Genomic DNA, 26,067 nt, shown 5'->3' on the forward strand with positions numbered 1-26,067 from the left:
CCTAGCCTGATGACAGGACCAAGTTTGCTCATCCTCAGAGCTAGTTTTTGCCTTTTTTCCCCCCACTCCTTCGGTGGTTCTCTAGGCCTGTAAAAGCAACATCTGTTTGGACCTGTCTCCAAACCATAACCTGGACGGGAGGTTGACGGGGCATCAAGTGGTGAACTGGGATGTTAAGGTAGGTGGGAATCCATACTCACGTCTTTTTGGGTGGAAATTGTCCCAGCTTCTCTCCCAGGGACTGTTAGCTTGTCTGTAGGACCAAGTCAGGTCTTCACGGAAGTTCTGCTACCACCATCGCCCCCTTAGAAGACCTCTTTGGGGTCTTCTGAGGTCCACCGTGTGATGGTCCCCAAGTCATAAAGCTTTGCTTTGGGTTCTGCGTAGGATGTCATCAACTGTGTTGGCGGGATGGGAGCTCTCCTCCCTCTGCTGGATCAAGTAGCGTCTCAAAAGGAAGAAAGCAAAGAGATCCAGGAGATTAACGATCTGGTTGGGCCAGAGTTGACGTCTTCAAGGAGCGCCCAAGGCTTACACATTCCCTTGGGGAAATCTTCAGGTGACAAAAAAAAAAAACCTGCCAATTTGGGGGGGAGCGGGACGATACAGATAAGGGAATCCTGGGAGTTGAAGTCCACCCATCTGTTTTAGATGGTGCACGAGATGGTGTGAAGGTGATTTCCATTGTTGGCTTTTTCCAATTTTAGAGGGCAGGCTGGAGAAGAATGGAGTGGCTGCTTTTTTACTACTGGTGAAGAACTTCCTGTGTGGTCACCAAGTCAATCAAGAGAGTTTGGTCCAATGTCATGGTCCGGCCATTATTGGAGCCTTGCTACAGAAGGTGAGCATCCATAAAGACATCCATAGAGGGACAGTCTCATCTAACATTTCCAACATTTTGATCTGTGTTTCCATTCTCGTTTGTTTTATAGCCCAAACATGACCACGTTGCTTCCTGGTCGACAGTAGTTCGGTATAATCTTCTTCCCAACCTCCCATTGTAGCTCTGGATCTAGCGGGTCTCCTGTCCCTTGCTAACAATGTTGTGTTCCTTGTTTAGCTTTCCAAACTCAGCCAAATCCAGCTAGGGGTTACCCCTGATGAACTAAATACAGGTAGTCCTTGATTTATGGCCATAATGTCGACCCGAATATCCGTTTTAGGTGACACGGTCATTAAGCAAGGCCTCCCTTGGCCGCGTCCAATTTCACAACATTCTTTCGTTGCCGTTAGTAATCAAAACATCGTGTAATTGCAACTTGCGACTTCTGCTGGCTTCCCCAGTGTCGTGGCTTGTTGAAAGCCAGCTGGTTGCAAATGGTGATCGTGGGAACCCATGATGCTGCAGCCATCATAAATACCTGCTAGTCTCCAAGCACCCGAATCACGATCAGGTGACCACAGGGACCCTGCAACGGTCACAAGTGCGAGGAACCAGTCATAAGTTACTTTTTTTCAGAATCGTCATAGCGGCTGCTAAAATAAACAGTTGTAAGTCAAGGACTTTGTAGTGATACACCATTTGTTTCTGTTTCCCAAAAACAGAAATCGTCCATTGTCAAAAATTCAATATGGTGGCCCCCCAACCAGTTAATCAAAACTCCTTCCCTTTTTTTTATAAGTGTCACAACCTTCGTAGTTTCACACACGATTGTGACCATCATGGTGAGGCTTCATTTGCATTCCTTCTCTTCATAAAAATCTAATCTATTTCTATAACATTTTCCAGTCTTTCTCCATTATTTGAAACCCATTGAGTGAAATAGGTCTCACATTCCCCTTTTCAAAGATCTACCAACTAACCCAGTGATGAAATTCACATTTTTTTACTACCGGTTCTGAGAGCGTGGCTTGGTGGGTGTAGCAAGGGAAGGATACTGCAAAATCTCCATTTTGGATACTCCAGAAGTAGCATTTGCCGGTTCTCCAAACTACTCAAAATTTCCGCTACCCATTTTCTGAACTACTCAAAATTTCCGCTATGGGTTCTCTGAACTATTCAAAATTTCCACTACTGGTTCTCTAAACTACTCAAAATTTCCGCTACCGGTTCTCTTAACTATTCAAAATTTCCACTACCAGTTCTCCAAACTACTCAAAATTTCTGCTACTGGTTCTCTGAACTACTCAAAATTTCCGCTACTGGTTCTCCAAACTACTCAAAATTTCCACTACCGGTTCTCTTAACTATACAAAATTTCCACTACCGGTTCTCCAAACTACTCAAAATTTTCGCTATCAGTTCTCTGAACTATTCAAAATTTCCACTACTGGTTCTCCAAACTACTCAAAATTTCCGCTACTGGTTCTCTTAACTATTCAAAATTTCCACTACCCGTTCTCTGAACTACTCAAAATTTCCGCTACCGTTCTCTGAACTATTCAAAATTTCCACTACTCATTCTCTGAATTACTCAAAATTTCTTCTACTGGTTCTCCAAACTACTCAAAATTTCTGCTACCTGTTCTCTGAACTACTCAAAATTTCCGCTACCGGTTCTCTGAACTACTCAAAATTTTCGCTACCGGTTCTCTGAACTATTCAAAATTTCCACTACCGGTTCTCCAAACTACTCAAAATTTCTGTTACTGGTTCTCTGAACTACTCAAAATTTCCGCTACTGGTTCTCCAGAACTTGCTGGATTTCACCCTTGTACTAACCCCTTTGTGAAGGTTGAAGGGTCTCTTGACCCCTGATCCAACAGGACACCTGGTCCTCTCCCAGAATGATGTGCGGGGCCCCAATTCCTCTTCAACTTCAGCGGGAATAATGGGTGTTGTAATCCTGAGCATCAGTTCCTTGGTGTGAAATCCCACCGGGTTGGGTTTGGAAGAGCAGAAGGAATTTTGGTGGATGATGGGAAGAAGCCACTGGAACTCTGCTCTTGGACAGGGTTCCTGGTCAGATATGGAGGACACAATCTTCATGTAGATCTTCTTTCCACATTCGGCAGGTCCCCAGCCAGATGATGGACATGAACGTCCTCATGGCCTCCCAGATTCTGATGGAGACGGTAGCCTCAGAAGGACACAACCTCTTGCTTCATCTCCTCTACCAAGCCCTCCTCTTTGACTTCCGCATCTGGACCAACAGCGACTTTGCCGTCCGGCTGGGTAAGGACAAGATGGTCTAGATGGAAAGACCCATCATCCTTGGAGAGGAGTTGGGTCCTTCAAGAGAATGAGAAGACCCTTTTCTTTACCTGTGGAGCATCACAGAGTCTTTCCATGGGTGGAAATTCTTCTGAAGGGTCAATGACGTCTTTTCTTTGGTCAAGTTGCCCCATTTCCATGATATCTCAAGCGAGATGCAGGTGAAAACCCATGACACTATATGGAGGACCCCTGCCTTGAGAATAGGATGGGCAGATATGGGCTACCTTCTTTCTCACCTTGCCTCTCTCGGTTTGGTAGGACACATCCAATATCTGTCCAACATAATTAAGGATCACAAACAAAGGATACGGAAGAAATATGGAGTACAGTACATCCTAGATGCCATCCGGACCTATTATGGGTGAGTGGACAAGGTGTCTTCTTCTCTAACAGGTCCCTTTGCTCCTTTTCCTCCTTCCTCCGTTATAACCCTTTTCCGGCTTCTTCTCCTCCTCAGAACCTACAAGGAGAAGCCCATTGCCACCGATGACCTCCGGACAGTGCAAACGTCCCTCTTCAGCCTGATCAAGGACTTCTTCTGCAGGAACATCTCCAGCGATGAGATGCAAAGCACCATGAACTATCTGGCAGCCGTAAATGATGAGAACCAGGTGGGTTGGGGACTGAACCGAGAACTTGCAGAACTGGGCTGGAGAAATAAAGACAGATGAATGGATGGGTGGATGGGCGGGTGGGCAGGCGGGCAGATGGATGGATGGGTGGATGGAAAGATGAGTGAGTGGGTGGAAAGATGGATGAGTAAGTAGATGAATGGATAGATGGATGGATAGATGGATGGACAGACGGATGGATGAGTAGGTGAGTGGGATGGATGATTGGGTGAGTGAATGGGTGAATTGATTGTTGGGTGGATGGAAAGATGGATGAGTAAATGGATGAATGGATAGATGGGTGGATGGATGGATGGATGGATGGATGGATGGACAGACGGATGGATGAGTAGGTGAGTGGGATGGATGGTTGGGTGGGTGAGTGGGTGAATTGATTGTTGGATGGGTGGAAAGATGGATGAGTAAATGGATGGATGGATGGATGGATGGATGGATGGATGGATGGATGGATGGATGGATGGATGGACGGACGGATGGACAAGTTGCTGGCTGAGTGGAAACATGGATGGGTAATGGGTAAATGGATGGGTGGGTGGATGCATAGATGGATGGGCAGATGGATGGGTAGATAGATGAAGGGATGAATTGGGGGTGGGTGGATGGATGGATGGCCCTCTCTCTCATTCTGAGACAAGTAAGCCTGTTTATTCAACCTGCCCTCTTCCAGATGTGTTGCACCTCATCCCCCAGAATCCCCCTCTTGCAGAGCCAAAGACTAGGAATGTTGGGAGTGGAGGTCAACCATAATTTAGAAAGTTCTCTGTGGAAGGGGGATTTTCCTGAAATATGAATTCTTGAATTGGGCTGCTGGTTTTCAGGAGAGGTCAAATTACAGATTTCAGATCTACCACAAACCAATATCAGCTGATAAACTATGGGCAACATCTAGCAAGGTTTAACATGATGTTCCCAAGAGCTGCACCCCGAACAAACCTAGACACTGTTGCCTTGAGATTCTGAGCTCAAAAGGTTCAGAAGGGAAGTCCCCCTGGACTTGATATAACAGCAGCTTGTACCTTCTGGTGAATCTCGCAGGTGTGTGGGATATTGGAAGTGATCCAGAGCCTGCAGAAGAGTTCTCCGTGCCAGGACCATCTCTTCGCTTTCCTGTTTGAGCCAGGCAACGTGGAGGTCTTCTTCTCCCTACTCACTCAACGGAAGTTCTCAGATGAAGTCAGGGAGAGAATCTTCAAGGTAGGAACTCATCTCCATGAGCTTTTTGGCTCTGCTACTAGTGATGGAGACAGGTCCGGTCCACTGGATCTTCTCAGTCGGCGGAGACTTGAAGCCGCTCATACACTTCAAGGTTGTGGTTGTGTGTGGAGCTCCCGGGTAGGCACAGGGGTGTGAGATAACCATAAAACCAGCTGTGTTGTGCAGAAGGGTGTGATTTTTTTTCTGATCTGAACCAGAATAACACAGTGACTGAGTTATAAGGGACCTTGGAGGTCTTCTAGTTCAATCCCCCGCTCGAGCATATCTCCTTGGGGTTCTTCTACAGTGATGGGAACGAGGTTGGATCCAACTGGATCTTCTCAGGTGGCCACGGAGAGTTGAAACCTCTCATACACTTCAAGGTTGTGGTTGTGTGTGGAGCTCCTGCGTAGGCAGGGGGTTGAAAAAAATCCCACAGTCCCAGTTGTGTTGTGAAGAAGTCTCTTGATCTTCAGGAATATCTCCAAACTCTACAGAAAGTTATTCATCTTCTGCTAAAAATAGCCTCATTGGGCTTCCTTCCTAAGAGAGGAAGTCCTCGACTTACAACCATTCACTTATGACCGTTCGAAGTCACAATGGCAACAAAAAAAAGCAACACATGACCGTTTTTCACACTTACGACCCCATGGCCACATGATCAAAATTGGGACGCTTGGCAACGGGTTCATACTTAAGACCAGGGTCACGTGGTCCCTTTTTGCGACCTTTGGACGAGCGAAGTCAATCAAGGAAGCCAGATTCACTTAACAACCATGTGATTAACCGGAGAACGACAGTGATTCACTTAGCAACCGTGGCAAGAAGCCTCATAAAATGGGCCAAGGCTCCTTTCACATCTGTCTCGCTTAGCAACAGAAACCTGGGGCTCAACTGTGGTCGTAAGTCGGGGACTAAGTCGAGGGTGTTGCGATTCATCCTGTGGAGAGCATTACAACAGTTATCCCACGTTGCCCTCCAGTTTCAATAGCAATAGCAATAGCAGTTAGACTTATATACTGCTTCATAGGGCTTTCAGCCCTCTCTAAGCGGTTTACAGAGTCAGCATATCACCCTCACAGTCTGGGTCCTCATTTCACCCACCTCGGAAGGATGGAAGGCTGAGTCAACCTTGAGCCGGTGAGATTAGAACCGCTGCAGATAACAGTCAGCTGAAGTGGCCCGCAGTACTGCACCCTAACCACTGCGCCACCTCGGCTCAAACCACGTTGTTATTTTTGTTCGTTTTTGCACAGATCTTGTACAAGTTGCTGAAGTACGAGAAGATCCATGAGCGATATAAGCATCGTTTGAAGTTGAAGGACATCGGCTACCACGGCTTCATCTCGTACCTGAACGACATCCCGGTTTCCGTACTGTTCTTCCGGTGCCTTCTGGAACAAGTCCTCGGAGCAGGTACCTCCCCAGGGGCTTCTCCTAGTTTCTCTGGTGGCTTCTGTGTCTGGAAACTTCAGTAGAGCTTCTGGGGATCCAACATGAGAAGTCCCATGTCCATCAAAACACCACTGTTCATTGTACTCCGACTGCTCATCCTGCCCACTTAATTATGAACATCAAGGATCATTCTTGGTCCACGTTTTGGAGCCGAATAGCTTTCTCCTAACTTGCTGGTCAGTTCCAAATGAGTTTTTGGAGCATGGATCTAGAAAGAAAGTGGGCAGGGCCTTGATTGAGTTCTAGAAATGCTTTCAGTTAGTAGTAGCTAACTGAAGATAGTTGAAAAGTTGCACGTTCTTTGTACTTTCCTGAAGTACAAAGTACTTTAAGTAACTTGTTTTGAGAAGATAGTGGTCGTCGGAATGGGTGACCCTTTGTGTCTCTGGAGTTGAACCAGAAGGAAAAACAATCTGACGCCCACAGCTGAAAATGTCTGTAGAGACCACCTACAGCAGAAATCCATCAACACAAGTGTGATAGCTACACACTCAACCAAATCTGTCTAGCAGGGGTGAAATATAGCCGGTTCTGACCGGTTCTTGTGAACTGGTAGTGGAAATTTTGAGTAGTTTGGAGAACCGGCAAATACTGGTACACTCCAGTATGGGCATACCGGTGCCTCCTGGGAGCACCAAGTACTGTTCTAGTACGGTGCTCCGGAGGGTCCATCTGCCTGCCCGCCTGTCCTTCTTACCTGTATTTGAGCCGATGGGAGCTTATATGCACGCACATGGAGCGTACAGCACCTGCGCGACACTCCACCGAGCAGCTGGAGCGTCACAGAGTATCGTGGGCGGTAAGTGGTGGACGCCCGGTCCCGTTGCACTGTAGCGGTTGCAAGGGATCCGGAACGCACCACTGGGCTGGCCCCCACCCCACTGGAATTCTTCTCCTGCCACGCCCACCCAAGCCACGCCCACAGAACTGATAGTAAAAAAAACTGAATCCCACCACTGGACTGTGTAGGTCCGTGATGGGGCGCCTATGGCACCCCAACCGTTGCCCCAGCCAGCTCAGTCGGGCGTGTGTGTGCCTCCCACCGACCAGCTTGTCTTCGGGTCTCTGCCGCGCATGAGTAGCGGGCAGGGCACATCCAGGGGACATGCATGCACGTGGGGGGGGGGGACGTTGCATGCATGGGAGATGCTTGCATTGCATTTGAGGAGTTTGCCTGCTTGTGCCCCCCATTTTGGGCCTGGAAGTCCTCCTGCCCCAACCTGGAAGGTAAAGCAGGGCGGGGGGGGGGGGGCGCATGCACGGTGTGTGTGTGCTCGCATTGCATTTTGAGGGTGCAAAGATGTGCTTTGGACATTCAGCTCCAAAAAGGTTAGCTGTCACTGGTGTAGGTTCCCACCATATGCTAGCCTACACCGAACATCTTCCTGGTCCAAGCATGGGTTGGGAGCCGAACCAGTAGCTTAGCGTCTTGCAGTGATTCTCAATTTGGCGACTTGAAGATGGGTGGACTTCAATTCCCAGAATTCCCCAACCAGCCCTGCAATGTGAAAAAAAACTCTAGCTGGGAAGTCAAATCCGAGATAACGGAGGGCTCCCAAGAATTTTAACAAGGTTTAGAATGGAGAAGGTCTTTTACAAACACTTCAACCAGTGGTGAAATTCAATTTCTTTTACTACTGGTTCTGCGGACGTGGTTTGGTGGGCGTGGCAGGGGGAAGGATACTGCAAAATCCCCATTCCCTTCCCACACCTGGGGCCAGCCAGAGGTGGTATTCTCTGATTTACTCAAAATTTTCGCTACTGGTTCTCCAGAACCTGTCAGAGAACTTGCTGAATTTTACCCCTGATTTCAACATTTGAGATCTTCTGGACAGTGAGGTTTGACTTCCCGGTGAGTCATGCTTATTTTTAAGAGGGTCTGTAAATTAGTGTTTCTCGACCTTTGCCGTTGAAGATGGGTGGACTTCATGCTACCTGGGGAATTCTGGGAGTTGAAGCCCACCCACCTTCAAGTGGTCGAGGCTGGAATAAAACACTGATATATTGTACTCATCAAAGACTAAACCCTGTGGGTTTGCGTTTGGTTAACCAGAGCTTAAATACTTTATGAACCAGCAGCTTCACGTCTGCCCCTGTGGATTGATGAATTTGCAAGAAACTACCTGAACGTGACTGTTATGGGTAGGGTAACATCAACTTGAGAATTTTTGAGTCCATTGTAGTCATTCTAACTGCTCTTTGCATTTATGATAACGCATCAAGCGTTTCGTGCTTTAACTTAGTTTTAACATAAGTGAGAAGCCATTTTGGTCTTTGTTCTCTTGTTCTCAGATTCCCCAAATTACAAGGATTTGATGGCGGTCATTTACCTCTCCCACCGGGCAGATCTGACGGTCAGGCTGGACATCTGCAGGAAGGTATGTAGGACTTGGAAACCCCTTGGTCCAAGGAGCGCGAAAAAGGAAGTTGTTTTGAGAAGTCCTTGTGGTGCCCTCTGAGCTGGGTGGTTTCCTTGCAGGCATTTCATGACCCAACTAGGGAACATCATCAGTGCTAGAAGGAAAGAAGAAGGAAGGAAGGAAAGAAGGAAAGAAGGAGGGAGGAAAGAAAGGAAGGACTGTGAGGTCCTTGATGCTCTCTGAGCTTGATGGTTTTCTTGACCCAACTAGGGAACATCATCAGTGCTAGAAGGAAAGAAGAAGGAAGGAAGGAAGGAAGGAAGGAAGGAAGGAGGGAGGGAGGGAGGGAGGGAGGGAGGAAAGAAAGGAAGGACTGTGAGGTCCTTGATGCTCTCTGAGCTGGTGGTTTCCTTGCAGGCATTTCATGACCCAACTAGAGAACATCATCAGTGCTAGAAGGAAAGAAGAAGGAAGGAAGGAAGGAAGGAAGGAAGGAAGGAAGGAAGGAAAGAAGGAGGGAGGAAAGAAAGGAAGGACTGTGAGGTCCTTGATGCTCTCTGAGCTTGATGGTTTTCTTGACCCAACTAGGGAACATCATCAGTGCTAGAAGGAAAGAAGAAGGAAGGAAGGAAGGAAGGAGGGAGGGAGGGAGGGAGGGAGGGAGGGAGGGAGAGAAGAAAGGAAGGACTGTGAGGTCCTTGATGCTCTCTGAGCTGGTGGTTTCCTTGCAGGCATTTCATGACCCAACTAGAGAACATCATCAGTGCTAGAAGGAAAGAAGAAGGAAGGAAGGAAGGAAGGAAGGAAGGAAGGAAAGAAGGAGGGAGGAAAGAAAGGAAGGACTGTGAGGTCCTTGATGCTCTCTGAGCTTGATGGTTTTCTTGACCCAACTAGGGAACATCATCAGTGCTAGAAGGAAAGAAGAAGGAAGGAAGGAAAGAAGGAAAGAAGGAGGGAGGAAAGAAAGGAAGGACTGTGAGGTCCTTGATGCTCTCTGAGCTTGATGGTTTTCTTGACCCAACTAGGGAACATCATCAGTGCTAGAAGGAAAGAAGAAGGAAGGAAGGAAGGAAGGAGGGAGGGAGGGAGGGAGGGAGGGAGGAAAGAAAGGAAGGACTGTGAGGTCCTTGATGCTCTCTGAGCTGGTGGTTTCCTTGCAGGCATTTCATGACCCAACTAGAGAACATCATCAGTGCTAGAAGGAAAGAAGAAGGAAGGAAGGAAGGAAGGAAGGAAGGAAGGAAAGAAGGAGGGAGGAAAGAAAGGAAGGACTGTGAGGTCCTTGATGCTCTCTGAGCTTGATGGTTTTCTTGACCCAACTAGGGAACATCATCAGTGCTAGAAGGAAAGAAGAAGGAAGGAAGGAAGGAAGGAAGGAGGGAGGGAGGGAGGGAGGGAGGGAGGGAGGGAGAGAAGAAAGGAAGGACTGTGAGGTCCTTGATGCTCTCTGAGCTGGTGGTTTCCTTGCAGGCATTTCATGACCCAACTAGAGAACATCATCAGTGCTAGAAGGAAAGAAGAAGGAAGGAAGGAAGGAAGGAAGGAAGGAAAGAAGGAGGGAGGAAAGAAAGGAAGGACTGTGAGGTCCTTGATGCTCTCTGAGCTTGATGGTTTTCTTGACCCAACTAGGGAACATCATCAGTGCTAGAAGGAAAGAAGAAGGAAGGAAGGAAAGAAGGAAAGAAGGAGGGAGGAAAGAAAGGAAGGACTGTGAGGTCCTTGATGCTCTCTGAGCTTGATGGTTTTCTTGACCCAACTAGGGAACATCATCAGTGCTAGAAGGAAAGAAGAAGGAAGGAAGGAAGGAAGGAAGGGAAGGAGGGAGGGAGGGAGGGAGGGAGGGAGGAAAGAAAGGAAGGACTGTGAGGTCCTTGATGCTCTCTGAGCTGGTGGTTTCCTTGCAGGCATTTCATGACCCAACTAGAGAACATCATCAGTGCTAGAAGGAAAGAAGAAGGAAGGAAGGAAGGAAGGAAGGAAGGAAAGAAGGAGGGAGGAAAGAAAGGAAGGACTGTGAGGTCCTTGATGCTCTCTGAGCTTGATGGTTTTCTTGACCCAACTAGGGAACATCATCAGTGCTAGAAGGAAAGAAGAAGGAAGGAAGGAAGGAAGGAAGGAGGGAGGGAGGGAGGGAGGGAGGGAGGGAGGGAGGGAGGGAGAGAAGAAAGGAAGGACTGTGAGGTCCTTGATGCTCTCTGAGCTGGTGGTTTCCTTGCAGGCATTTCATGACCCAACTAGAGAACATCATCAGTGCTAGAAGGAAAGAAGAAGGAAGGAAGGAAGGAAGGAAGGAAGGAAGGAAAGAAGGAGGGAGGAAAGAAAGAAGGACTGTGAGGTCCTTGATGCTCTCTGAGCTTGATGGTTTTCTTGACCCAACTAGGGAACATCATCAGTGCTAGAAGGAAAGAAGAAGGAAGGAAGGAAAGAAGGAAAGAAGGAGGGAGGAAAGAAAGGAAGGACTGTGAGGTCCTTGATGCTCTCTGAGCTTGATGGTTTTCTTGACCCAACTAGGGAACATCATCAGTGCTAGAAGGAAAGAAGAAGGAAGGAAGGAAGGAAGGAAGGAAGGAAGGAAGGAGGGAGGGAGGGAGGGAGGGAGGGAGGAAAGAAAGGAAGGACTGTGAGGTCCTTGATGCTCTCTGAGCTGGTGGTTTCCTTGCAGGCATTTCATGACCCAACTAGAGAACATCATCAGTGCTAGAAGGAAAGAAGAAGGAAGGAAGGAAGGAAGGAAGGAAGGAAGGAAAGAAGGAGGGAGGAAAGAAAGGAAGGACTGTGAGGTCCTTGATGCTCTCTGAGCTTGATGGTTTTCTTGACCCAACTAGGGAACATCATCAGTGGCTAGAAGGAAAGAAGAAGGAAGGAAGGAAGGAAGGAAGGAGGGAGGGAGGGAGGGAGGGAGGGAGGGAGAGAAGAAAGGAAGGACTGTGAGGTCCTTGATGCTCTCTGAGCTGGTGGTTTCCTTGCAGGCATTTCATGACCCAACTAGAGAACATCATCAGTGCTAGAAGGAAAGAAGAAGGAAGGAAGGAAGGAAGGAAGGAAGGAAGGAAGGAAAGAAGGAGGAGGAAAAGAAAGGAAGGACTGTGAGGTCCTTGATGCTCTCTGAGCTTGATGGTTTTCTTGACCCAACTAGGGAACATCATCAGTGCTAGAAGGAAAGAAGAAGGAAGGAAGGAAGGAAGGAAGGAAGGAAGGAGGGAGGGAGGGAGGGAGGGAGGGAGGGAGGGAAGAAAGGGAGGACTGTGAGGTCCTTGATGCTCTCTGAGCTGGTGGTTTCCTTGCAGGCATTTCATGACCCAACTAGGGGAACATCATCAGTGCTAGAAGGAAAGAAGAAGGAAGGAAGGAAGGAAGGAAGGAGGGAGGGAGGGAGGGAGGGAGGGAGGGAGGGAAGAAAGGGAGGACTGTGAGGTCCTTGATGCTCTCTGAGCTGGTGGTTTCCTTGCAGGCATTTCATGACCCAACTAGAGAACATCATCAGTGCTAGAAGGAAAGAAGAAGGAAGGAAGGAAGGAAGGAAGGAAAGAAGGAAAGAAGGAGGGAGGAAAGGAAGGACTGTGAGGTCCTTGATGCTCTCTGAGCTGGTGGTTTCCTTGCAGGCATTTCATGACCCAACTAGAGAACATCATCAGTGCTAGAAGGAAAGAAGAAGGAAGGAAGGAAGGAAGGAAGGAAAGAAGGAAAGAAGGAGGGAGGAAAGAAAGGAAGGACTGTGAGGTCCTTGATGCTCTCTGAGCTTGATGGTTTTCTTGACCCAACTAGGGAACATCATCAGTGCTAGAAGGAAAGAAGGAGGGAGGGAGGGAGGGAGGGAGGGAGGGAGGGAAGAAAGGAAGGACTGTGAGGTCCTTGATGCTCTCTGAGCTGGTGGTTTCCTTGCAGGCATTTCATGACCCAACTAGAGAACATCATCAGTGCTAGAAGGAAAGAAGGAAGGAAGGAAGGAAGGAAGGAAGGAAGGAAGGAAGGAAGGAAGGAAGGAAGGAAGGAAGGAAGGAAGAAAGAGAGAAGGAAGGAAGGACTGTGGGGTCCTTGGTGCTCTCTGAGCTTGATGGTTTTCTTGCAGGCATTTCATGACCCAACTAGGGAACATCATCAAGGCTAGAAGGGTTTGCATATAAACAGAGAGTAAACCACACACTCCTTCTAGCACTGATGATGTTCCCTAGTTGGGTCATGAAATGCCTGCAAGGAAACAACTAAGCTCAGAGAGCACCAAGGACCCCACAGTCCTCTTCCTCCTCCTCTTCCCTGCAAACCCCACTCCTTGCATTGATGCCACCCAGTTGGATCATGAAATGTCTGCATGAAAACCAGCAAGCTTTATGGGTTAGATTAACAGAGTTGGAAGGTACCTTGTAGGTCATCTAGTCCAGCCCCCTGTCCAAGCAGGAGACCCTACACTATTTCTGACCAATGGCAGTCCAATCTCTTCTTTGAAGTTTCCAGTGATGAAGCTCTCGCAGCTTTCGAAGGCAACGTATGTTCCGTTGGTTGATCGTTCTCATTGTCAGAAAGTTTATCCTTATTTCTAGGTTGAATATCTCCAGTTTCCACCCATTGTTCCTTCTCTGGACTTTGGTTGCCTTGGAAAATAGTTTGACCCCCCTTCCTCTCTATGGCAGCCCCTCAAATATTGGAAGGCTGCTATCCTGTCTCCCCTGGTCCTTCTCTTCTCTAGACCAGCCATGCCCAGTTCTGCAACCGTTCTTCGTATGTTTGAGCCTTCAGTCTGTTAAGCTCAAAGATCATCAAGGACTGCACAGTTCCCTCCCCTCCTCCTCCTCCTAGTAATTGAATTAGCTTAGATTCCCCTGCAGAAACATAAGGTGTAAGTTCCAGCCTCCCTTGAATGCCTTTAGCCTTGTCTGATTGCTCCGAGGCAAAAACCGGGCCTCGGAGCAATCAGATTCCAGTATGATAGGCAGAAAACTGGGTTTGTGGGAATACCATCCCAGAAATACACCATTTGAGAGTTGAAAAGAGGGAACCCCAACAATAGGAAAGGAAAGGGAGAGAGGAGGAGAGGAGAAGAAAGGAAAGGGGAGGGAAGAAAGGAAGAGGAAAGGGAGAAGAAGGATGGAAGGGGTAGAAAGAGAAGGAGAAGAGGGCAGGAGGGGGAAGAGGAAGAGAGGAGATGGGGAGAGACAAGGGAAGAAGGAAAGGGAAAGGAGAGGAGGAAGGAAAGGAAGAAGTAGAGAAGGGAGGGAGGGAGAAAAGAAAGGAAAAATAAGAGTGGTGATAACATAAAATACCGTATTTTTCGGAGCATAAGAAGCACCTTCCCCCCCCCCAAAAAGAGGGTGAAAATCTGGGTGCTCCTTATACACTGAATACAGCATTTTTGGCCTACTGAATCCCCGCCCCTTTTGCAAAAATGGACAGGGAAGCTTGCAAAGTGGGGGGGTTTGGGAGGCTTGCAAAGTGCTCCAGGGGCTGGGGAGGGCAAAAAAAAGAGTGGAAAATGGGCCTCCCCCTCCCCAGCTCCCAGGAGCACTCTACAAGCCTCCCAAAGCCTTTGCATGCCCTTTTTTTTTGCAAAAAGCAGCCCATTTTTGTGAAAAACGGGCCTTTTTTTTTTGCTCCTTTTTGCCCCCCCCTCTCAGCCCCCAGGAGCACTCCAAGAGCCTCCCAAAGCTCTACATGCCCCCCCCTTTCTTCTTTTTTTGCAAAAAACAAGGCGTGCAGATGGTTTGGGAGGCCTGCAGAGTGCAAAACCCTTTTTTAAAAAAAAAAATTACTTCTTCAAAATCTTGGTGCGTCTTATACTCCAGTGCGTCTTATAGTCCGAAAAATACGGTAGGTGTATGGGACGGTAAGCAGAGCAACCCAGAATGTATATTTTAACCTTTTATATGGAAAAAATAAACGTGCAAAAGTGATCGATATAAATAAGAACAATAGTTTTGTGGATGTATTCCTGTAACTGTACGTAAGAGAATTAAAATAAAATAAAAACTTTATTTAAAAAAAAAATAGGCAGAAAACAATGAGGTTGAATTGAATTGAATTGAATTTTATTATTTGTATACCGCCCTTCTCCGGGAGGACTCAGAGCAGCGAACAATTCAAAACGGGAAAAGGGGAACATAAAACGAAATACAGATAATTAAAATAAGTAAGAGGCATACAACCATACAAGTCGAGAGGGGAGGGAACTCATCAACCCCAGGCCTGCCGGCAAAGCCAGGTTTTGACGGCTTTTCGGAAGGCCTGGAGAGAGGTGAGGGTCCGAATCCCTGTGGGGAGTTCGTTCCAGAGGGCCGGAGCAGCCACAGAGAAGGCCCTCCCCAGGGTAATAGCCAGATGGCATTGGCTAGTAGATGGAACCCGGAGGAGGCCAACCCTGTGAGATCTAATGGGTCTGTGGGAGGTAATTGGCAGGTTCCCTCCCCCTCCTCCTCCTAGTGATGAATTGGCTTAGATTCCCTGCAAAAAACATAAGGTGTTAAGTTCCAGCCTCCCCTGAATGCCTTTAAGCCTTCTCTGGTCGTTCCCATGCAAACATTGGGTGGATTCCTGTACAACGGGCAGAAAACAATGAAATAGGCAGCTTGATCTCTAGGCAGGTGGATGTGGTTCTTCATGCATTGCCTTCCTCTCTCTCTCCAGCTCTTCCACCTAATTTACTCACAGCACGACATGGTGAAGCACCTGGCCAAGCTAGCGGGCTGGCAGGATACCCTGACCAAGCTGTACGTCAAGGAATCGTACGAGTCTCGCCAACACAGCCTGTCCAGCTCGGCCAACGGGGTGGACTTCTTGAAGCTCTCGGAGCAGCCGAGCATGGAGAGAGGGAAAGAGCTGGTGGGCTCCACTAGCCCCTTGGCCTCCGAGCTGCCGGATTTGGATGTCTTCCTCCCGCTGGGCTACGAAGCGTCCGACCACGAGCTCTCCGAAGGGCTATCGGACCTCTCCATGTCCCCCACCAACCAGAAGTACAAGATCTTCCAGTCCTACGCCTTCAAGTCCTTCGACTCGTTAGAGCTGGCCAGTCATTCCTCCTCTTCCAATATCATGGACCTCCCCGGGCAGGGAGAGGTCCACCCGGGAGGCCCAGTTGACCGCGTCTACTACCCGCTCTCGCCTTTCTCCAATTCTCCCTTCGAGCTCGGATTGGATTTGGGCAGCAGTAGCTCGGCAGCCACCTTGGAAAGCGGCAACCAGACGCCCCTCAGCCTTCCCGGGACGCCGTCTCCCCTGGAGAACTTCAAGCCATTCCCGGGTCCCAGAGCTCGCAAGAGCTCCAGCTTATCCAACGTTCTGGACGAGACGAGCTACCAAGAAACGCTGCCGAGCGACAGTATCTCCAACACGAGCAACCCCCAGGTGAGTTTCTTTCTTGGATGCTTTCACTTTCGGCAGATGGTCTGGGTGTTGACCCAGGAGTTTGTGGATTTCCCCTGCCTCGTTTGCCAGGGCACGGTCCTCGTTTTTAAGAAGGCAGTCCTCGACTTGCAGCAGTTCACTTAGTGACAATGGCGCTGGAAGGAGGGGCTTAGGACTGGCTTCCACACGATCCTTGCAGCGTTCCCGCAGTCGCATGGTCAAAATTCAAACGGTTCGCAACTGACTCGTGGTTACGATGGTTGCCACGTCCCATAGATCGGGGGGTCTCCAACCTTGGCCCCTTTAAGACTTGCGAGCTTTGTTGGCTGAGGGATTCTGGGAGTTGAAGCCCACGCGTCTTAAAGGGCCCACGGTTGGAGACCCCTGCCACAGACCACATTTTTCCAACCTTCTGAAGTCAACGGGGAAGCCAGATTTCACTTAATAACGGTGTTACCGTGATCCACATAACAGCCCCTGGCGAGAAAGTCCGTAAAATGTCACAAAACTCACCCTAACCAATGTCTCACTTAGCAACAGGCATTTTGGGCACAATTGTAGTCGCACGACCATCCGTGTTTTCTGCCGCAACAGTATTTTAAGTGTGGAAAAAAAAATCGTTCCTATGTCACTTTTCCCCCAGTGTCGTTGTAGACTTCAAAGGGTCACTAAATGAACTGTTGCACGTTCGAGGACTATCTGTACTCTGTGGTAAGATGGGCAGCTAATAAATCAGGTAGGTAGGTAGGTAAGCGAGGTAGGTAGATGATTAGAGATAGAGATATAGATAGATAGATAGATAGATAGATAGATAGATAGATAGATAGATAGATAGATAGATAGATAGATAGATAGATAGATGATAGACGAGAGAAAGATGCAGGGAAGTTAGGGTTCTCGTCTGCATGAGACAGGTAGAAACAACCTTTGTCCCTCCACCTGTCCTGGAGCAGTTTTGTGCACTGCAATCCCGCCATCTCATTCCTTCCCGCCCCCCTAGCAAACCCCGGAGGAAGAACTGTGCAACCTGCTGACCAACATCATCTTCTCGGTCACCTGGCGGGGCGTGGAGGGCTGGGACGACGTGGCGTGGAAAGAGCGAGGACAGGTCTTCTCCGCCCTCACCAAGCTGGACTCGGCCTGTGAGCTGGTCCGCCCTCCTGACGAGATCAAGCGCAGGTAAGGGGAGGGGGGCCACGGCGCAGAGTTGTCAACGGAAGCCCCCCCCTCGCGAGGGTCTCTAGGTAGTCCGATACACTCTGCTCTCTGAGGTTAATGATTTCCTTGCAGACATTTCATAACCCACGGAGGTAACAATTTCAGTGCTAGAAGGGAGTAAGGCTGCAGAGAGTAGAAGAAAGGGAAAGGGAAGGGACAAAAAGGAGGAACGAAGACAGGAAGGAAGGAAAGGGTGGAAGGAAAGGAAAGGAGGAAGGAAGGATGATTGCAGAGAGGAAGATGGAAGGAAGGGAATGAACAGAGGAAGGAAAGGGTGGAAAGAAAGGAAATGAGGAAGGAAGGAAGGAAGGAAGGAAGGTTGCAGAGAGGAAGAGGGAAGGAAGGGAGGAAAATTGCAGAAAGGAGGAAGAAAGGAAGGAAAGGAATGGTGGAAGAAAGGGTGGAAGGAAGGAAAGGAAGAAGGAAAGAATGTTACAGAGGAGGAGGAAAGGAAGGAAGGAAGGAAAGAAGGTTGCAGACAGGAGAAAAAAGGAAAGGAAGGAAGGAACAGAGGAAGGAAAGGGTGGAAATAAAGGAAAGGAGGAAGGAAGGAAGGTTGCAGAAAGGAGGAGGAGGGGGGGAAGGAAGGAAGGAGAAAGAGTATGGGGGGAAGGAAAGAACTTCTCCCACCATGGTGGAGAGTTGCCAATGGAAGACATTAAATAAGCTTTTCATTTCAGCTGTGGGGCATCTGTGCTGAGGAGAAGACCTTCCCTGAGGACTTCCTCCTGTGGGCTCCTTGGTGCTTTCTGAGACTGGCAGTTTCCTTGCAGACGTTTCAATACCAAACTATATAATAATATCATTGCTAATAAAAGAGAATGGGTTTTGTGGAGAGGAGGAGGACTGCGGAGTCTTAAGTTTTCTTTGAGCTTCATTGTTTCCTTGCAAACATTTTGTAAGCCAACTAGATAGCATCATCAGGGCTGGAAGAAATAGTGTACAAACAGAGAGCAAACCCTCTCTCCCTTCTAGCCCTGATGGTGTTCCCTAGTTTGGGTCATGAAACGTCTGCAAGAAAACCACCCAGCTCAGAGAGCTCCAAGTGCTGATAGTAAAAAAATGCTACTGGTTCATCCAAACTGGTAGTAAAAAAATGCTACTGGTTCGCCGAAACTGGTAGTAAAAAGTGCTACTTGTTCGCCGAAACTGGTAGAAAAAATGCTACTGGTTCGCCCAAACTGGTAGTAAAAAAATGCTACTGGTTCACCCGAATTGGTAGTAAAAAAATGCTACTGGTTCGCCCAAATGGGTAGTAAAATATGCTACTGGTTCACCCAAACTGGTAGTAAAAATGCTACTGGTTCACCCGAACTGGTAGTAAAAATGCTACTGGTTCGGCTGAACTGGTAGTAAAAAATGCTACTGGTTCACCTGACTGATAGTAAAATGTGCTACTGGTTCGCCTGAACCGGTAGTAAAAATGCTACTGGTTCGCCCAAACCAGTAGTAAAGATACTATGAACTGATAGTAAAAATACTCCTGGTTTAGGCAAGCTAATAGTAAAAAATACTAAAGGTTTGCCCGAACTGATAGTAAAAATACTACTGGTTCACCCGAACCGGTAGTAAAAAATGCTACTGGTTCACCCAAATGGGTAATAAAAAATGCTACTGGTTCGCCCAAACTGGTAGTAAAAAATGCTACTGGTTCACCCAAATGGGTAGTAAAATATGCTACTGGTTCACCCGAACTGGTAGTAAAAATGCTACTGGTTCACCCGAACTGGTAGTAAAAAATGCTACTGGTTCGGCTGAACTGGTAGTAAAAAATGCTACTGGTTCACCCGACTGATAGTAAAATATGCTACTGGTTCATCTGAACCGGTAGTAAAAATGCTACTGGTTTGCCCAAACTGGTAGTAAAGATACTATGAACTGATAGTAAAAATACTCCTGGTTTAGGCAAGCTAATAGTAAAAAATACAAGGTTTGCCCAAACTGATAGTAAAAATACTACTGGTTCACCCGAACCGGTAGTAAAAAATGCTACTGGTTCACCCAAATGGGTAATAAAAAATGCTACTGGTTTGCCCAAACTGGTAGTAAAAATACTATTGGTTTGCCCGAACTGATAGTAAAAAATACTACTGGTTCGCCTGAACTGATAGTAAAAAATACTACTGGGTTTGGGCGAACTGGTAGTTCCGACGATCAGTGTGCAACATTGAGCTGTGCCCCACAATTTATATTCACTAGAAAGCAGGAAATCCCGTTTTCTAGCGGATCTAAATCACGCAGCACAGGTGTTTCCCCCCCCACCCCCCTTCGCTGTTCTACTTACCTTTGCGGACTCACAAAAAGCCTCTTAATCCCTCCTTTTTCAGCGCTGCAAGGTAGCACCTGCGGTGCGCCTGCGCGCGAAGCGAACCGGTAGCAGACTTCAGAGCATTTCACCCCCTGGATCAATGACCTTAGAGACGACCAGGAGGTTGATGGAGATAGCCAAGAGCTCATTTCTGGGGTGTGTGAGACTGACTCTGTGTCTGTGTGTGTGTGTGTGTGTGTGTGTGTGTGTTCGATGGCTTCATTTTCACACGTGAACATCTCACTTTGGCTGTATTTTAAGACACAAGATGTTATATAGAATATAAATGGAAGCGGGAAAGTTGCCCCTTCCGACTGTCTCTTCTCTCGATATCGATTGACGCATCCTGCTCCCCTCTCCCCCACCCCTCTCATTGCTTCCCCCCACCCCCCTTTCCCTTCCCCCACCCCCACCCCCTCCACAGCCTTCTGGAGATGATGATGGAATCGGCCTTGACGGACCTGAAGGAGGCCACCCCATCTCTGCTGCCCAGCCTCATACAGAACGCCCTGAAGCTTCTCCATCTCCTGCAGGACTTCTTGTTCTCAGAAGGTCACAACAACCAGGTCCTCTGGAGCGAGAAGGTAGGTGGTTGGGAGCAGCGCGTGGCGTCCCTCGGTTTGAGGGATTGTGGTAAGGCTGAGAAGTGCCTGGTGGTTTGCTGCCAGACATTTCATGGCCCAACTAGGCAACATCATCCATGCTTAAAGGGGAGAAGGGGTTTGTAGACAGGAAAAGGAAGAAAGGTGGAGGAGGGGGAGCTTGGTTGTTTTCTTTCTTTCTTCCTTTCTTCCTTCTTTCCTTCCTTCCTTCCTTCCTTCCTTCCGTCCTTCCTTCCTTCCTTCCTTCCTTCCTTCCTTCCTTCCTTCCTTCATTATTCATTCATTCATTCATTCATTTTACAAACATATCAATGCGTGAACATTGTGGAACCTGGATTAGCAATAGCAATAGCAGTAGACTTATATACCGCTTCATAGGGCTTTCAGCCCTCTCTAAGCGGTTTACAGAGAGTCAGCATATTGCCCCCAACAATCTGGGTCCTCATTTTACCCACCTCGGAAAGATGGAAGGCTGAGTCAACCCTGAGCCGGTGAGATTTGAACCGCTGAACTGCTGATCTAGCAGTAGCCTGCAGTGCTGCATTTAACCACTGCGCCACCTTGGCTCTTCTAATTCTAATTCTAATACAAATAAAACTTAACAAAATTAATCATGATTATTACATTCTTTTCTTTTTTGGGGGGGAAAAAAAGAACTTTTTTTGAGAATTTGAAACATTAAAAAATGCAAACCCTTTCAAAAAATAGTTTCGTATAAGTCACATTCCCTTTTTGACAGTACTAACGGAACCATTTGTTATTCAAATACATTTTTATACATTCCTAATTATTCCTAGATCCATACATCTATGTTTCTAACCTCTACATTTCATGTTCCTCTTATTCATCCATTGATACCAGTTTTTCCCAAACTGCATAATATTCTGAGTCTTCCTTGTCACTTAACTCCAAGGTGAGTTTATCCATTTCTGCACAATCAAGAATCTTCTGGATTATCAAACAGTCTGTCAGCATGGTATCAGTTTTCCAATTGTGCGAGCACTATTCTTGCTGGTGTAATTATGTGCAAAATTAAATATTTTATCTCTTTCATCGAACTTGCATACACTCTAATAATAATAATACATAATTATATTGTTGCAATCTGTCATTATTCAATTATTCCACGTTTTCTCTTGTTATTGCTCTTATTTTTATTATATAAAGATCTCCACAATAACGTTGCCCCTTTCTCTTGTTTCTATCTCTTATTCTACCTTTTAGCTATGTCGTTCTTTCTTTCTATCCTACCTAACTTCCAGTCATGTCACTTGCCTAAAAAAAAGGAAGAGAGAGAGAGAAAGAAAAGCAAATCAGAACAATAACATTTAAAAAAAAAATCTATCCATCGTCTCTTCTCCACTTCAATACTTTAATTGCTATGCTTTTTTTTTACTTGCCTCCCATATTCCTCTCTTGAATTTTTGTTCCTGTCTGCATCTACTTTTTGGCTATTCAGTTTAGCTATTTCTCCCATCTCTACCCTCTTTCATTACCCAACTAGATAACATTATCAGTTACCTGTTTTCTTATTGTCTCTTTTGAATGGTGTGTATTGTACATATGTTTATTTGCAATCATAGATTTTGGCAAAATTGAATGGTGTGTAAATCTGGTTTATCATTCTTGCTTCCATTTTTTTTTAAAAAATACAAAGAAGGGAGACTTAAAAAGAACACATCCTCTCTAGATAAGCAGGGATTGGCACCAGACAAATAACAATACCCTGCAAAAAAAACAAAACCCAATACCCTGGTCAAGGAATTATCGGGGTGAAAAGAGCCGAGGTGGCGCAGTGGTTAGGGTGCAGTACTGCAGGCCACTTCAGCTGACTGTTATCTGCAGTTCAGCGGTTCAAATCTCACCGGCTCAGGGTTGACTCAGCCTTCCATCCTTCCGAGGTGGGTGAAATGAGGACCCAGACCGTGGGGGCGATATGCTGACTCTGTAAACCGCTTAGAGAGGGCTGAAAGCCCTATGAAGCGTATATAAGTCTAACTGCTATTGCTATTGCTATCGGGGAGAAAACCGCTCCCCCCCAATAATGGCAGGGCAAGGGACTCATAAATAAACAGGGAGCAAATTCCACACTATCCTTGATCTACAAATATTCTATTCAATCGGAAAGAAAAGTAATTTCGAACACTGAACAGATGGGGAAGATGGTTACGGGCATAGCAAAGTAGCCCGTCTTGCAAACATTCCAGGAAAAAGAGATTTAAAAGCTTTAAAGAGATCTTGCTTTAACAAACCCGTCAGGGTCCCAAAGGGCATCCAAAAATAAACCAGAGTCCGAGGCAAAGGATTCGTCGAAGTTCCAATTTATGAAGAGAGCCACGTTGGCGTATCTGAGAAAATCCGAACCTGAAAGCTTCCCGGTTTCCCCAACCCAGTTGAAAGTTCAAGATCTTGCCCCCACACCCACAAGTCCCATCACATGGTCCAATCTCCCACTGCCATGCTGGCAGCTTCCACCCATCCAGTTCCGGCCAGGTGCAGAGACAAAGGATGACCTTGGCTTCCTAGAAAGAATGTTGTTATGGCTGCATATAATCTAACTCCATACAATCCCCCCTCCCATTTTCCCACAATAGAAAAATGCAGAATAGAAAAATAGAAAGTGTGACAGGCCAAAGATTAAAAAAAAAGAGATGTCTTCAGGCCTGACACCCCCTAATTAAAGAGAAATGGAGGGTATCTACCCCCTTCCTCAAAATTGTGGCTAGGAATTTCTAGTTCTTAGCATTCAACTACAGATAGTCCTTGTTTTACAACAATTCATATAGTCATCATTCAAAGTTACAGTGACGTTGGAAAATAAGGGACCATTTTTCGCATTTATCCATCACAGTATATCTGTGGTCACGTGATCAAAATTTGGACGCTTTGCAACTGGCTCATGTTTATGACGATTTCGGTGTTCTGGGATCGCGTGATCCCCTTTTGTGACATTCTGACAAGCAAACTCAATGTAAAAGCCAGATTCAATTAATAACCATGTTACTAAATGCAGGGATTCGCTTCACAAGTGTGACAAGAAAGGTCACAAAATGGGGCAAAGCTCACTTAACTGTCTCGCTTAGCAACAGAAAGGTTGGGCTCCATTGTGGTCATAAGTCGAGGACTACCTGTAATTAAGGTGTGTGTGATTCGTGCATCATGGATCCTGCAGGTGAGGTTCAGGAGGTCGACCTTAAAATCCCAGAGAGAGGGAAAGCCACCATGAGAAAGGGGGGAGAAAGAGAGAAGAGAGAGAGAGAGGAAGAGAGAGGAAGAGAGACTGGATGCAGAACATAGACTGAAGTCCCTTGTGTCAGTTTTTATGACAGTTCATGACGGGAAGAGACATAGCAACAAGGTCAGCCAATGAAGAGACATGGCAACTTGGCCAGCCAATGAAGGCTGTTTGGATACTGTAACAGTATTTGCCGTATGAGTAACAAGGAGACAGCAAGGAGCCTGGGCGTGGCTTAGCTTCTACACTAAAGCTCTGAGTCTGTGCTGAGCTCTAAACTCGTCTGCTGCTCTGAACTGAAACTGAAACTGTTCTCTGCCTGTGTGTTGCTTGTATTTGCTACCACGTTGGAAAAACCTGCCCTTTTGGCGTTGTATATTTACTTCATGTGTCATATTATGTATATAAAGAAGTTAATGAATCCTGCTGAATCAGTTTACCTGTGTGTGCTTTTTGGATGCGATTGCTGCAACAAACTCTTGACACCTTGCATTGTCTAAATTGATGCCGCTCTCCTGTCCGAAAAGAGAAACGTGGATTGTGCCTGAGACGGTAGAGACAGAACAAGGGCTCTTTCCTTTGACTTACTGATCTTCTCATCTTTGAACCCCTAGATTTACGAGGGTGCCAACAGCCTCCTGGACAAGCTGGGGGTATGGTACCACGTGGCCAACGGCACTTCGGACTTGAAGGAGATGGCTCAAATTGGCCTGCGGGTACTGATCGGATACATCATGTTGGAAGACGTGCAGGTAAGTTCCCAAACTTCTATGGGGGTCTATTTCCACATATCGATAATCCCTAGTTTGTTTCCCCACATCGATTATTCGGGTCAGCTCTTAATGACCGCACAGATACATCATTTCCAGGATGATCTGACGCCCACCCGACTCAACCGTGGTTCCCCTCATTCGGTCTTTGAGTCACTGCAGTCCACGGATCCATAACACATGTGAAGGAACATTTTAGGGTTAGCAGCACGGGTGGATTCCAGCCACCATTGCTACCGGTTCGGCACCCGAAAAACATGTGCGTGTGTGTGTGTGCATTTGCACTTAAAACAATGTGCGCATGTGCACAACATTTAAAAAGGAATAAAAAAAATTTTTTTTTTCAATGAAGATTGTTCCGCGCATGTGCAGAACGGAAAATAAAGATGGCGCCACCGAGGATAGAAGTGGTACGGTCGCGTTTCCGCTACAGCTACTACCTATTCAGCCGAAGCGGACCGTATAGGTTGGAACCCACCTCTGGTTAGCGGTTCCTCCGGATTAACGGACATCTGCAGACATCTGTTTTGGAGTCAGAAAATAAAGCAGGGCCGCCAGGCGCTCTGCGTAGACTTGCATGCATAGAATTCAAACTAGCTACTTTATTGTTTTCAGCCCACAGTACAGGAATCTTCCCAGCTGGCTATTTTTGCTTGGGAACGACCGGGCTAGATAAGGCTGGCAGGGATTTAGGACAGGGATCTCCAAACTTGGCAACTTTAAGAATTATCGACTCCCAGAATTCCACAGCTGAAATCCCTGCAAGGCTTATCAAGCCCTGATTTGGATTCAGGGGTGTCAAAACACAAGGCTTGAGGGCTGCGTGTGGTCAGATCCGGCCTGGAAAATGTAAGGGACTGGTTTGCATCGCTTCGGCCCAGTCTACCCAATGCAAAGAAGAAATATGCCAGCAGCTTGGGAAGTGGAGTCAAGCTGGCCACACCTACCCAGTCAGCCATGACCAGTCCCCCCAAGGTCAATTACAGCCCCGATGCGACCCTCAATGAGATCGAGCTTGACACCCCTGATTTAGAGGATTGGACCTTATGGTTATGCAATGAGTCTAAGCCAGAGATGGCTAACCTTTTTGTCGCCAAGTGCCGAAAGCACGTGTGTATGCACAACCCCTTGCACACTCTTCCAGTCCCTCTGCCTCTTCCCTCTTCCTAGATTCACTCAGACGTTTTTAAAAGAGTGGAAGAGTGTGTGTGTGTGTGTGTGTGTGCACAGGCTGTGAGTTTTAAAAACATCTGAGTGAATCCAGGAAGAGGGAAGAGGCAGAGGGGCTGGAAGTGTGTGTTCCTATAGTATTTTCCAGTCCCTCTGCCTCTTCCCTCTTCCTGGATTCACTCAGATGTTTTTAAAAGAGTGGAAGAATGCGTGCATGTGCACAGGCTGTGAGTTTTAAAAACGTCTGAGTGAATCCAGGAAGAGGGAAGAGGCAGAGGGGCTGGAAGTGTGTGTTCCTATAGTATTTTCCAGCCCCTCTGCCTCTTCCCTCTTCCTGGATTCACTCAGATGTTTTTAAAAGAGTGGAAGAATGCGTGCATGTGCACAGGCTGTGAGTTTTAAAAACGTCTGAGTGAATCCAGGAAGAGGGAAGAGGCAGAGGGGCTGGAAGTGTGTGTTCCTATAGTATTTTCCAGCCCCTCTGCCTCTTCCCTCTTCCTGGATTCACTCAGATGTTTTTAAAAGAGTGGAAGAATGCGTGCATGTGCACAGGCTGTGAGTTTTAAAAACGTCTGAGTGAATCCAGGAAGAGGGAAGAGGCAGAGGGGCTGGAAGTGTGTGTTCCTATAGTATT

The 26,067-nt window shown here is 47.2% G+C and overlaps 1 protein-coding gene across 1 annotated transcript in view; it reads left to right on the plus strand.

The window, feature by feature from the left end:
• Positions 1–26,067, plus strand: part of NBEAL2 (neurobeachin like 2) — a gene marked incomplete in the record, with an annotated part of 184,090 nt that overhangs the window by 101,689 nt on the left and 56,334 nt on the right. The window contains 13 exon segments of the mRNA XM_087712408.1: positions 86–178; positions 388–559; positions 708–841; positions 2,956–3,115; positions 3,416–3,518; positions 3,615–3,768; positions 4,825–4,983; positions 6,240–6,399; positions 8,731–8,816; positions 15,414–16,130; positions 17,131–17,309; positions 20,081–20,240; positions 24,108–24,245. Of these exon segments, the coding sequence (XP_087568534.1) occupies positions 86–178; positions 388–559; positions 708–841; positions 2,956–3,115; positions 3,416–3,518; positions 3,615–3,768; positions 4,825–4,983; positions 6,240–6,399; positions 8,731–8,816; positions 15,414–16,130; positions 17,131–17,309; positions 20,081–20,240; positions 24,108–24,245 (2,415 nt within the window).

Source organism: Thamnophis sirtalis, unplaced genomic scaffold, assembly GCF_051295495.1.
Source record: "Thamnophis sirtalis isolate CommonGarterSnake01/CBP01778 unplaced genomic scaffold, rThaSir2_p1.2 scaffold_4, whole genome shotgun sequence".
Lineage (NCBI taxonomy): Eukaryota > Metazoa > Chordata > Lepidosauria > Squamata > Natricidae > Thamnophis > Thamnophis sirtalis.